General features: G+C 48.8%; 1 protein-coding gene across 1 annotated transcript in view; it reads left to right on the plus strand.

Annotated features, from left to right (window-relative positions):
- Positions 1-10,650: 10,650 nt before the first annotated feature.
- The window catches only part of LOC308343375 (unconventional myosin-X-like), a gene marked incomplete at its 3' end in the record, with an annotated part of 119,648 nt that continues 115,823 nt past the window's right edge, over positions 10,651-14,475 (plus strand). Inside the window, exon 1 of the mRNA XM_080804376.1 lies at positions 10,651-11,144. Coding sequence (XP_080660502.1) covers positions 11,124-11,144 — 21 coding nt within the window. The 5' untranslated portion in view covers positions 10,651-11,123. The remainder of the gene's footprint in view (positions 11,145-14,475) is intronic.

Raw genomic sequence — 14,475 nt, forward strand, 5'->3', positions numbered from 1 at the left:
AGACAGAACACCTGGGGTTTGCTTTGCTGTGAGGACCATGGGGGAGTGACTGGAGGATGGTGGGCCTTCCTTGAGAGACTGAAAGGGGGGTTACTAGGACAGGTTGACCGCTGGCCAGAAAGGTCCGCTAGGGGAGAAGAGGGTGCTGGTGGGGAAGGACGATGAGGGGAATGAAAGATGGTCAGAGAGAACAAGGAGGTGCTACGGCCTGAGTGGTGCGGGCAGCAAAGCAGAATGTAGGACGGTGGCTTTGAGAGGGAAGATGGCGGAGCCCCCATCTGGTTGTGCCTGTGATCTCAGTGAGAGTAGCTTCCCCAGTCTAGTTTTCTGTTATTTTCTTCTCTCGATGCCTTCCCTCTGGTACCCAACCTCCCGCTGACCCTGCGTTACCATGGATACACTGCCTCTCTTCACCCTGGCCCTTGCACCTGGTGGTTGGTAGTGGCCAGAATCCCTTCCCCACTTAGAGCTGCAATACTCTGGCTTTCGGATAACCACGAGTTACCCTGGTACAGTTAGCAGAGCAAGCGTGCACATCGCCCGATCTCCTGGTTACTAAGGAGCTCAGCCCGGAGAGGGCATCGACTTTGAAAACGCCCTCATCCGTCTTCCTATTCAGCTCAGGATCTCCTCTCTCCCGGACATCTTCCTTTATCTTCCTCCCGCATTCCAAAAATGACCTTCCCCCTCTCCTCGAGGGCTTCAGTTAATCTCATCTCTTGCTTGATGGTTTAACTACCATCCCCTGCCTCCCACAATCCTCTGCTTTCTCAGCAGAACTCCCATGTTCACTGCTCAGCCAGACCCCAAAAGTTGCAATGTATGACTTACAGAGTCCTGACCGCCACTCCCCCACCCCGCAAAGCTTCAAGGGCAATAATTTATGAAATAGTAGATGTAAACAGGGGTGTGCTCATACTGGGTTGTGACAACAGAAGGGTAAATTGTCAAGAATTTTCTGGGCTGGTGGTTAAACACAGCCATTATTCACAATTAAGTCACATAAACTTGCAATTAAATGATATGAAAACCGTGAATGTAAATAAAATTAAAAATAATAAATTATATGAAAGCCCAAAATAGTAAACACTCAACACTCGTTGTTTCCGAATTATTGTAGCGCATTTTTATCATTACCTATGCCCTCGAGGTGGTTATGTCTCTTGTGTCCGCGTGGTGGAAATACCAGCTAATAAGGGGTCTCTTCTCAACTCCGTGTTCTGTGAATCATGGTGAGAGCTTGAAATCAGCCATGGTGAGAGCATTCACACCGCAGAAACTGGCAAATGCCATGGTGTGATTCGGGGCTGTCTGCAGCCCTCCCCAGTCAGCTGTCAAACACTGGCTAGCGTACTGCTGATTGTAAACCGGCTTAATACAAAGTTGTAGCAAACTCTCTGGGTCTGTCTCCTAGAACCACACGCACACACTCTCTGTCCCAACCATTATGGGCTCCCTTCACTGAAAATGCTCTCCATGTCTCTGGTTCCTTCCACGTGCCCTTCGCCGGGGATGTGCTTTCCGCTCTGCTTCCCCTAGAAGACTCCTACTCATCCACTGAGCCCTGGGTCAAGTGCAGCTCTCTGCGAACTTTTTCCTGACTCCCTGTATTAGTCGGCTAGCACTGACATAACAAAATACCACAGACTGGGTGGCTTAAACAACAAAAATTGATTTTCTCACAATTCTCGAAGGTGTAAGTTCAAGATCAAGGTGTTGGCAGGTTTGGTTTCCCCTGAGGCCCCCCCATCCTTGGCTTGCTGTGTCTTCTGGATTTCCTCTGTGAATGCATCCCTTGTGTCTCCTTATGGGTCCAAATTTCCTCCTCTTATAAGGACACTGGTCCTGTTGGATTAGGGCCCAGTTTAAAGACCTCATTTTAACTTAGTCACCTTTTGAAAGTCTTTATCTCCAAATACAGTCATGCCGTAGGGTACTAGGAGCTAGGACTGCAACATAGGAATTTGAGGGGACACAATTCAGCCATAATGCTCCTCAGGCTTTACTCTTTTTTTTTTTAAGGTTTCCCTTAAAATTTTTTGTATGCTTCTTACTATAGAAATTTTCATAGTCATTTCAAGATTATCTTTTAGTGTCTCTCTGCAACTGGTCTACTGATTTCTTTAGAGATCCTGTCTTACTCATCTTTATATCTCCTAACACCTGACAGCACAGATACACAATAAACATTTTTTTAATAATCAAAGAAAAAGAAGAGTAAGTGGAGTTCTGCTCTTACAGAGTAAATGTGTATTTTATTTTTGAAAATAAGGATACATTTATGATCCTATAGGTATCACCAAAAAGTCAGAAAATATAGAACAGGGTCAAGAATAATTTTTTAATTGTCCATGTCCTTGTTATCTAGGGATAACATCTGTGAAGCATATTTGTTTTTTTCTTGCAAAGCTCTCTACACCATTAATTTTATCAGATGAGAAGAGCCAGGCAGCTGTTCCCTAGTATCAAATCTTTCCTACTTCCAAGTAATAGTTTGTAGCTGGGTCAAGAAAAACCCAGAATAAATATTATATTTCTCAGTATTCCCTGCAGCTGACGACTAAGTTCTGGCCAGGAGAATACATATAGGCGCGCTGTGCAAACATGGGGGAACCTGTCCTAAGGAAGAGCGGATGGGCTCTGTGTTCCGTCTGCCAGTCACTGTGCCTCTCTGCTTCCTGCTGTCTGGAAAGCTCATGCTCTCTCACTGCACGTCCAAGAGCCCACAGTGGACATTGCAGAGCGAGCTGGAAGGAGTCCGTGTCCCTAAAGACTTCATGAAACGTCGCAGCCCTCCCGGCTTTGTTTATGAAAGAAAAGTAAACTTGTCTGCCTTAAACCACGGTCTGTTTTAAACTGTTGTGCCATGCAGATAAAATGTGTCCTTGTGTTTCTTATTCACATTTCCACATCAATATATATGGGTAGTGTGGTGGATTAAAAGTGGCCCCAGAAGAGTACAGTCTGGTGGTCCCTCAAGAAAGTTAAACATGGGGTTACCATATGACCCAGCAATCGCACTCTTAGATGAATTGAATTCTCCCAAAGAATTGAAAACAGACGGGTGAGTACTCACAGCGGCACCACTCACCTCAGCGAGAAAGTAGAAACAATGAAGATATCCATCCACTGGCAAATGGATGGACAAGAGGAGGTCTATCCTACAATGAAATATTATTCAGTCAAGAAAAGGAACAAAGTCCTGATAGTCGTGTTACTGTGGACCATCGTTGAAAACATGCTGATGAAAGAAGCCAGTCACGAAAGCCGTGTATGATTCCATTTATAGGAAATACCCAAGACAGGCAGGCAACGCCGTAGAGACAGAAAGCAAGTTGGTGGTTGCCGGTGGCTGGGGGTAGACAGGAATCTGAGCAACTGGTTAATGGATATGAGGTTTCTTTTGGGGGTGATGAAAATATTCTGGCTAGGGAGATGGCCACACAACATTGCGACTGTGTTCAACGCCTCCAAGCACACTGTGAATGTATGAAATGCTACTGTGTACTTTACTTTTTTTTTTTTTTAAGATTTTATTTATTTACTTGAGAGAGACAGAGATATGAGAGAGAGCATGAGCAGGGAGGAGAGGGAGAAGCAGGCCCCCTGCTAAGCAGGGAGCCTGATGCAGGGCTTGATCCCAGGACCCTGGGATCAGGACCTGAGCCCAAGGCAGTCTATTGTGCAATTTGGCACCATATAACTTTAACACACACACACACACACACACACACACACACACACACACACACAAACACTCCTCCCCTAAAAATGGTCACAAATTCCATGTTGCTTCTTCCACCTGGACTGACCTTATTTCGAGTTTTGACCAATTAAACGTGGCTAAAGCAATGCCGTCTAACTTTTGTGCAAGTTGTCCAAAGGTCTTGCGAATTCTGCCCTCTGCCCCACGGAATGCGGAGACCACCACAGTGCGAAGAAAGACCACGTGCAGAGAGCGGCCCAGCTGTTCAACCACCAGCCGCAGCTGAGCGCCCGGCCGCCAGCAGCAGAGAGAGCCAGAGAGAGCGCCGTTGACTGCACTGGAAAGCAAGCCCAGGCCAGCCAAAGTCAAATCCCAGCCTTGTGAGGAAGCTGAAGCCACTTGGGTCTAGGTAGCTCGTGACACAGAAGCAGACAGCTAACCCAGAGTGAGCTGCTCTGCACACTCGCCATAATTTACTCCACCAGTCTCCCGTGGCGAGGCACGATCGGGTGTCCAGGTCGCTGACTGCCGTAAACAACTCTGTCCTAGACGTTCTTACACAAACCATGCTCGGCGCTTATCTGATTTGTTTTCTAATACTCTCAGCAGCACTTGCCTTTACTAGAAACATTAGGGAAAAAAACATTCCAAACATATTCTTCACTCATTTAAGAAGCAAGAGCAATAGGGGCCGTTTCAGGCCGTTTCAGGTGGGAAAACAGAGCTTTGCCACGTTGCCCAAAAGAATGTGCATCAGATTGGCTTTGGTGTAGCCCATGAATCATACCCCCCAAGTTTCTCACTGGAACGCCAGCCTTAGGCTGGTTTTTTGTGCTATTCTTCAGGCCTGCCCTTAAGGTACATGAACCCCCTGTGCATATATAAATAATCTGATTAAAATCTATATTATAAAATTCATGAGCCCACGTGAGGTATAGTGAGTGATTCCCCCACGAAGATTTAGAATACCGAGCCCTTCAGTATTGGTTTATTGCTGGGAATGTACACTGGGTCTTCGTAGGGTCCACGCACCAGCTCTCCTGTTGGGGGCCAGGGGTACGGCCGTCCTGTGTGAGGGGAGGGAAAGGCACTCAAGAATAGCTCATTGGGGGCGCCTCAGTGGCTCAGCAGGTTAAACCTCTGCCTTTAGCTCAGGTCATGATCTCAGGGTCCTGGGATTGAGCCCTGCATCGGGCTCTCTGCTCAGCGGGGAGCCTGCTTCCCCTCTCTCTCTCTCTGCCTGACTCTCTGCCTACTTGTGATCTCTGTCTGTCAAATAAATAAATAAAATCTTTAAAAAAAAAAAAAAAGAATAGCTCATTAGTCTCACTCAGTAGCCCAGTCCCTCACAGTCCTGTGAAGAACACATCGCATGGGCCAGCAGGAGAACCCAAGTGGCCGTCCTCCCTGGGACTGAGGTCCCGCCATGGGCTCTGGAGGGACCCCGATAAATGCCTGGATGTCTGGATGACACCACGTGCATGGCAGAGGGTCAGAGAGTGCCCCAAAGGGGAGAAATGAGGATCGACCCCGCATGAGACTGATCCGGGGCCGCGGAGGCTTCTCTGGGTGGCACAGCTGGCCCCAGACAGTGGCAGGCCCCAAAGGAGCACTTAGACCATCTGGAGAAAAGCACCCCCCGACACAAGGCCCCACTTTCCTAGATGTGACACCCCTCCGAAGGCATTGGCACCTTGCAGACAACAAAACCCACTTGAGAGAATTTAAGCAGGAGATTACTGAAGGGTCTTACGGAGCTGGCTGTACCATTGGGAGGGCAGGAGGCGCGGACTTGAGATTTCCAGAAACAATTCTCAGACCCGTCGCTTGGAATGGGCCTGCTGAGTCAGTCACCTACCCACCTCAGAAACGTGACGCTGCTCCTGCTAGGCGGGCAATCGCCGTCCCATGCCCCCACCTGACCACCCAGACCCTCTTCCCTGGCTGTCCCTCACCCCCCCACCCCGGGGTCGCCCACATAGACGCTCCTCCCTGCTTCCCCAGGTGAGACCCTGGAGGGCTGTATCCACCTGACAGAACTGCAGTCACCTGTGTGGGGCCAAAGACGCTTGAAGACTGTGCACGGGGTGAGAGGGGTTGACAACGTGAATTCTCACCCTCAGCCGACCGAGATCGTCCTCAGGAAGATGGGGGGCAGCTCTGAGTGACAGAGGCCACTGGATTCTGGATTCCCTGAATAAAGAGAGGCAGGTCGGTGGAAGGAAGGGCAGGAGGAGAGTGAGGAAGGTTTGGTTTGGGCGCAGGAAGGAGGAGGAGCACCTGCCAGCAAGCAGGCGACAGGTGTGTGGACATACGTGGCTGGGACTTCTCTGAGCATGAGGCACAGACGCATTTCTGAAGAGGCTGTCACCGAAGATGGGTGCAGGGTGACGATGTAAGCAGGAGGAAGGGACATGTGCCTAGGATGGACCATATTTCGGGATGGGGAGGGGGGGCGGTGATTGGAGAAAATGTGCCTGCCAAAGGGGCAGAGAAAGAGGCCAATGAGTTGGGGAAATTGGACAAAGGCAGTGTTATCAAAGCTAGGTGGGACGGGCTAAGCGCGGCGGAATTTTCAGGGCCCACAGAAAAAGAGAAAAACAAAAGTCATTAAGGATTTTTAGACAACACAGCAGAGAATTAAATCAAGCCTGGGGCCCCCTTCTGAGCCGAGGGTCCTGGGCGCCTCACTCTACAGACCACACACTCAGGAAGCTGGCCCCAAAGCCGAAAAGTGGAAGAATTCCAGAGGAGGGGCTGTGTTGGGGTGGGGGGGTGACGTTTGAGAACAAGCTGTCGAATTTGATTATGTCAAGGTCACGGTGATCTTTGAGAGCGTGGAATTGCAGGCACATACATCTGATCATATGGGCTGCAGCGCTGATGGCTTGGAGACGAAGCAGAGAATGTGACAAGGTAGGGGTCTGAAGAGATGGCCCGTTTTCAAGGAGGATAGACACAGTCACATTTACTGGCTCAATTCACAGGAACGGGGAAAAGTGCAAGTAGGGGGAGTTCGTGAGGGCACGAGGTTAGGAAGTGGCAAGCATGTGATTAACAGAGCAGGGGACAGGAGCAGCTCTGCAAAGTCAGCCTGCACGTCCCTCTGAAACAATGAAAGAGAGGGAGCAGGAAGATACCAAGAGATGGGATCTAGTTAGAATCGGCTGTCCGGGGACTGTCCTGCTTCTGAGGAGGTCAGTTATAGCTTAGCCCTTGTTCGTGGTGTTTAGGGAAAAAATGACTGCCAGCAGCTCAGTTTTTCGAGTGTCTTATCCCTTGTGCTTTATTTCTGTTTATTCTTCTGTACTTGTTCAATTCTATCACAATGGAAAACATTTCACATATTTTCACCGCAGATTTTATTCTTTCTACAGAAATCTTGCACAATCATTTTCCATTTCATATGAGGAAAAAAAAAATTCCCTTCAGGATTTTTGAATCGCAAGTTATCGGAAGTAAACAAGCCAACAAAACTCTTGTCTAAAAGTTTAAAGAGCATTTTAAAAATGCCCTTCGGGTTTTTTTTTTGTTCAAAAGGGAACACATTTGAATTTTTAAACACCCAAGACCACAAGTCAACCGAAAGGACCACCACTGGTTAGTGAAGCACGAAAAACAGGATTTTAGAGTTGTGTCAGTTCTCAACTTGTAATTTGTGTGAAAGAACCTTCCTGAACTTTCCCTTTCCATACCTAGTAATTAAACCATTACTCTGACTGGAGCAATTAGAGGTGAGTTTTTTTATAAAAACAGAAGTGATGGTAAAGATTCTACACATGAAGACACAACCGGATTAGGAAGTGATATCAGCAACAGAACAACTACAAAAAGGACTCCATTTGAAATCACAAAGGAGCTTAAGACAACACACTTCAACTAAAAACAAACAAACACACAGGGGAAAACAAAAACAGAAGAAGATTATATTATCTCACTCACACAGACACCTACATAATGCTCCCTTAGAGCGGAGACATGCTCCCATCTGTATTGGAGTTGTCTATTGTGGGGTAATTTCTGCAGCTAAATAAGAGAACGTAATCTGAGGTGGGTTTTTTGGGTTTTGTTTTTGTTTTTGTTTTGGTGTTTTATTTTGAAAATGAAAGTTAGCATGGAGTCTTCCAGAAATAAGGATAATTGAGAAGGAACTTGGCTTCTGAGAAATGTGCCCATTCTGGCATTAACATTCCGTTGAGCCTCTGCCTGTCACTTCTTAGAGGGCGGAGTTTATCCATTTTAGCCCAAAGGGCTTTGCCCAATGAGTAAGGCAGCTTCTTGAAAGGAAGCACATAACTTTTTAAAAATGGTAACAGGTTAGATAGTCTTAGAAATCTATTGATTTAAAATGCTTCCCTTCTCTGTCCAACTTTGTCTAAGCCCTTGTAAACTGAAGATTATCCTTTGAAACAAAGGATTCCACCACAAAGACTTGAAGGTTAGATCTATCTATAGATAGATAAACCTAGACTAACTATAAAGTTAGTCCTATCCGGGACACTTAAAATAACAGGCACTTGGTTGTTCAGCAAAGTCTTACTGCTATAGTTCATCTCTGCACCTTTTGGAGAATGTGTGTTTATACAGAAAATCTGATGAATTCTGACAACGGAAAGCAGTGATTCTTAAATTCAGAATTGCCTACTTGGGTGCTTACTAAAATGTCGATGTATTTAGGCACCCAGCCCACCCCCCACAGACTGAGTCGTATTTTTTGGCGTTTTTCTTTTTTTAAACAACTGTTTCAGGAGATTTTGATAAGGTGGTGTAAACTTTTTCAAGAAATATAATTCAGCAAAATTCAACTTTTATGTATTGGACCTGGCTCACAATTCTTTACATGAGTCAAGGTGGGGGGTAATTATTAACTAATCTTCTTAATCAACAGGGAAGTGACTAAAAAATTCATAGACTTTGTTTTTGAGCAGTTTTAGGATTATAGAAGGATCGAAGGGGAAGCATCCCCTCACTGTCCCCCTCTCCCCAGTCTCCTCTATTATTCACATGTTGTATTAGCGTAGTCCATTCGTGATGATTGATGAGACAGTATTGGAAAGTGACTTTGAAATGACACGGCCAAGGACATACAGTACATTACTGACTGGGTGGTTGCTGGGAACCAAGCCACACCTGCACCCTCCTCGCCTGAACAAGCGGCCTGGTAATTTCTCCTGAGAGATGTTCTGTACAGATTAACACCGTAATGACTGTAATTGTTTTTGCTCCCTCCCCCCCCTCATCTGAGCACAGGTGGCAGCTTCGCTCATTTGACTAAGCACTTTGGCTGGTGCCTGGGTCCTGGCTCCATCTTCATTTTCTTTGCCACCGGGGACACAAGCTTTAAGGGCTTCAGTATGTCCACCTGTGAACCAGGGCACATGAACACTCATTTATACTTTGACTCTTTCCAAAGGCAAGGGGGCGGGGGGGGGGTGCTCAGGACAATTATGCAAGAGCACTGCTCTGAGGTTCAGGTTTCAAACACACTTGGATTTTCCCAGAAGGACTTAAAAAGGATGCTTCATCCACTCATTCTGCAAGGCAGGCGGGGGATACACATTTTAAGGCTCAGTTTCCCCCTGTTGAGGAGCTTCCTGTCTCCCAACCAAAGAGCGACAGGACACCAATAAAAAGCCCCTTAAAACATAGAGTTTCCTCAACAGCGTTGGGAATAAGGCACACCAGGTGGTTAGGTGGGGCTGGAAGCTGGATGAGTGGCCTGGCGTTTGGGGGAAGGCTTCCCCTGGAAGATGTGACTTTCTGATTTAAGCTTTAAGGATGAGTAGCAGTTGGCGAATCCCCCGGAGAGAGCTTCTCACACCACTCGTGGTGTGGTGAAGAACCAGTCGTTTTTGTTTCCAATTTGCCCGATACCAATAGTAGAACCCTGCTGTGCCAGGGATGACTCACTACCGAGTCGGACAACACCAAAACTGGTTTATACTCGGTTCAAAGAGGCCACCGATCATTCGCTTGGTTGTTGTGGCATTTTTTTAAACTGCTACGAAAGTTCCTGGACCTTTGCTCGCAGGTTTTCCGCCTGTTACAGACAGGCTCCAATTTGCAGGCCAGCACAGGGCCTCGTGCCACCCTTTGAGGGCACCTGGAAGTTTGTTGGAAACGTCCCCACTGAATTCCAGTCTGCATTTTAACAAGATTCCCCGGCGATTCCTGCGCACGTTCAAGTTGGAGGACCTGCCCTAGAGGAAACAGTATCAGGTGGGGCTGATCCTTCATCCATCTCACTCGCCTTTGCCTGCTTCCTTTAGAACTAGGAAAAGGGTTACATTTTTTACGGCGCAATTGGCCTCGTCCTCTTCCAGGTTACGCGAAATTGCATTCTCCCGCTGCTAGGAAAACGTCTTTTAACCTGACTGCAAGAGGGAAACTCAACACGGGAAGGCAGCTTCCAGAAATTCTGAGGAGCCTCGGTTCCCCGCTTTGATCTGGCCCAACAGCCGGGGCAGCTCGGCCGACCGCGCTTCCTTCCCCGGGGTCGCTCATCTGCCGATCTGCATTAATGAGATCCGTGTTGAGCCTGTTCCAGAGGCCGCTGAAGATCAAAGGCACAAAAGAATCCCCCAACCCCTCCTCCCCGGTGACTATTTGGTCTCAATCACCAGAGGGTAGAGTCTACTCCCCCGCCCACTCCTGGGTGGGGAGGCGGGGACCGGAGGAGGTGCAGCCCCAGCCTCGCCTTCCCCTCCCGCAACCCAGGCCGCGTTTGCCCCAGGCGGAGTGGGCGGGGCCGGCCCTGCGGAAGCGCGGGGCGGGGTTGGCTTTGGGCTGGGCTCCTGGAGGGGAGGGGCGAGGCGGCCGAGATGGGAGGGCCGGATGAGTGGGCGGGGCTCAGCGCTTGGCGGGGCGGGGCGGGACGGGGCGCGTGGGCGGGGCGAGCGCTCCTGTGGGCGGGGCGAGCGCTCCTGTCTGCGAGTCTCGGAGCCGCGGTGAGCCGGCAGAGCCCAGGCGCCCGAAGCCTCACCGCGGCGGCGCTCGCGCGGGGAGAGCCACTCCGGGCTCGCTTTGTGGCCGCTGTCCCCTTGTCGCGGCGAGCGCCTCCGGCAGGCGCGCAGAGGGAGGGGGCGCGCTCCCAAGACCCCCGCCGCCCTCCCCCAGCCCGGGGGAAGAATGTGTCACCAGCTGTTCTCCGCTCGCGAGCGCTGCGCCCAGAAGTAAGGAACTTGGAGGCAGGGAGACAAAGGCTGCAGTTGGGACGGATGAGTTAGAGACTTGGGTTTGGGCAAACAAAAGGTGCGAAAGACGAGAAGGGGGTAAGGCAATGGCAGCGGGGGAGCCCCGCGGGCTCGGGTTCCTGGGAGTCGCGCCGTGACACGCATGGTTTCCCCGGACCGTCTGCTGGGCTGACTTCCGCGAGCCGGACGCGGGACTCGGGCAAGTCGGGGAGCGCCCTGGAACAATGGACAACTTCTTCCCCGAGGTGAGTGCGCTCGCGCCGGCCACCCTGCCGGGACCTGGCCCCGGCGCCCCGGGAGGGATCTGCCCACCGCGCCGCGCGCTCGCCGGGGACCCTGCCCAAAGCCCGGGAGGGCGAAACTTTGCGGGAGTCGCCTGAAATTCCCCCCCCCCCCCGCCCCACACACACCACCCGGGAGTCTCCGGATGAGTAAGCCGGGGCAGGTTTTGTTGGGTCCCGCGCTCCGGGACGTAGCGAAGGTGAGCCTCCTTCCGCGTGGGTGGCTGGCTCGCGGGTGTCCCCGCGGCGCCGCGCGCGAGGTGAGGCGCCGGGCGCCGGGGCCCGACTGCCTGGGTGCGGGAAGCCCAGTAACATGTTCAACGGGGACGTGCCTTTCTCCAAGAAAGTTCTGGTCTGGAATTTCCTTTGCAAAACGTGCCGGCTTCCTGTGAGAGGGGCGCAAACCCTTCCAGAGGAGACGGCTAAGAAGTGCGAGGAGGCAGGGGAGGGTTTAATCATTCACTGTGTTCTCTGCCCGCGGGACCTTTGGAGTCCGGGTTGCAGTTCTCACCGAGATGTACTCGTTCGGGGTTTGAGATCATTCCAGAGGGAGAGACCAAAAGATCCTGTACCTGTGCTGACGGTCCTGGCCGGATTTTGAATTCGAATTTAAAGAAAGTCGTTTAGGGCAAACCATGATTATTTTTAACGATTAAACTGATGCCCCGTACAGGGTCATTGAGGGAGGAGGGGACACCACGGTTACGTGAAAACCCTTGACTTGAGAAACTTTTTCCCCCTCCTCCCTGGGATCGAGAGTTACAGTGGTTTCTTGGCGTCTTCTCCTTTCTTGGTTGTGTTTATTTAATAGATTCTGTTTAAGTTTGAGGTTTGAAGTGGCTCAGAGTAAACTTAGTTGACTTAAGGGAGCCTGATGTGACTTTCATTGAAAGCCAGGGGATGTTTTGTGAATCCAGGACCGTTTTGGAATCTTCAGCAAATTACATTGGTTAGGGTTTGCCTCTGTTCGTCAACTTGCTTTATCAGACTTAACTGGATATAATTTTTGAAGTCATTCAGCCTACTGGCTGCTTACTTACTGTATTCTCAGACAACTGTTTTTAATGGCCAAAGTGATATATTCTTGGTCATAGCAATGTCCACTTTTTTCAAGTTGTATCTCCTATGTGATACCCACATTTGCTGTGAGAGGAAGGGTGGAAAGGAATGAGTCATCCATTAATTCATATTTTTACTTTTAAGGAAATCTATGGTTAAGACTATAGGTTGTTTGTTTGTTTGTTTTTTTTAAACCTATAGACTTTTGTTTTCATGACTGGAAGAAAGCACCAGAACTTTTTCAGGAGTTGCAGGTTAACCAACTATGAGGGGCCAATGGGCTGTGTTTAATTGCCTTCTTCTGTGAGAAAACCTAGGCTCTGCCTGCACGACACTAATTCATAACTTTTTTTGGTTTTGTTTTTGTCTTATGGTTCCTTTGGGAAAGCTCTTGAGCTACAGGATTTGTGTTCGGTTTGTTGGGGTTTCACTCCCCTTGAAGCCTGTCTGTGGACCTCAGTGTGGGGTGGGGGGGGGAGTGTTGTGGCCTCCCCTTGGGGAGAACTCTGCCCCCTAGTGCAAGTGGGGGGGAACTGCAGGATAACGTGCGTCAGCTGTAACCTGCTCTCACCTCCTTCCTTGCCTTGACATACTTTTTCCTTTTACCGTATTTTGTTCGGTGTAAGGAGACCTGGTTGTTGTATATTATTTCAGAGATTCGTATATAACATTGAAGTTGGGCTTTGGCGATCATCTACACCCCCTTCATTTCCTGGATGATGAATCTTAACCTAAAGACTTGAAGTCATTTGTCTAACCTTGGGGAGCTTATTACAGAATCCAGAGCCTTTTTTCGCTGTTGTTGGTGACTTGAGTACTTTTGGGAAATTTGCATTTATTTAAAGTTACGCTTTTAATCTTGTGTAGTATTTGTATTAGAATATTTCTAATCAACCTTCAAAGTTCCATCCCTGATTGTAATCACTTTTGAGTGGGAGGCCATCAAGGCCAGAGAGGCAACATTGTGCTGTGTTAATTGGAGACAATCTCTTAACCCAGATCCTGTCTCTCTGTTAGTGTCTTGCAACAGACCATCCTTTTGTTAAATTTGGATAAATTATCCAGTAAGAAGATCATGGGATGTCCTTAGAATAGAGACAGTAAGTGTGGCAGTGATATGCTTCCAAGGACAGCCAAACTGTAGGGACTCAGCAGTAGTGTCCTGGTAACTGGCGTCTTTGCTAACTTTTTTGTCGTTGTGATTTAGGCATAATGACTTGCTGCTTGTTGGACAACAGCTTGAAGCTAACACTAGCAACTGAAAGAAATAAACAAGATGTTGCATGTCTTATCTTTATGTGCGTATGGCCAGATAATAACAGAATGGGGACTTCTTGTGACTAGCAGCTGCTGTTTAGGGCTGGACCAGGGTTTCTCAAACGGGGTGCCATTGACATTTTGGGTCACTTAATTCTTTGTTGTCGGGAGGCTGTCCTTTGCCATCCCCGGCCTCTGCCCACCAGGTGCAAGTAGCGCCCCCAAGCTATGACAACCAGAATGTCTGGGGACGTTGCCAAATGAGCCACGGGGAGCAAAATCACTCCCAGTTGAGAACCCCTGAGCTAGCTCATGGAGTGTTGCCTCGTGGAATTAATTCTTGTATGTGTTGTAAGCAGAGACTCTTGCCTGCACTTGCCTGCTTTAAATAGCATCAGGCCTTTTCCTGCTGACCACTAAGATGCGTGGGAGGCTTGTGCCATCCGCTGATGGCTACTAACTTCCAGACGTCCCCCGGGATTGGAGAAGCTGAGCGCCCCACACCTCCCCAACAGAGTTGCACTTCCTTCATGACCTTACATTTTTATGGCTTCTCTCAATTAAATTGTGTGCACGCTTCTGGGAACACTTGTTTTTTTAGCCTTTGGAAGTAAGTTGTTAAATTTACTGTAGGCAGAAATGAAGTTGAGGTATATCTATAACCAGCAGCAATTTTTTTTTTTTCTTCTTAAAGCAGACAGAAAGGCTCGACCAAGTGGCAAGACTATTTTGCAAACATGTTGTTGTTATTTTGAAGTGGATGCTGTTTCCATGTCCCTGGGGCCAAGTACAGCACCGAGGGTCCTAGAGGGGCCAGTAAGCACCAGTTGAACACATAAATGAGCTTGACTTTTCTGTTTTCTATTTTAGGACTAGGTGTGGCCTACTGGCTGTTCAAACAAAAGATCTTTTGAGGATTATTAATGGAACTTACATGAATGCTTTGATTTTTCAGAATATGTAAAACGTACACCAGTAT

The sequence above is a fragment of the Martes martes genome (assembly GCF_963455335.1).
Source record: "Martes martes genome assembly, chromosome: 5".
Taxonomy (NCBI): Eukaryota; Metazoa; Chordata; class Mammalia; order Carnivora; family Mustelidae; genus Martes; species Martes martes.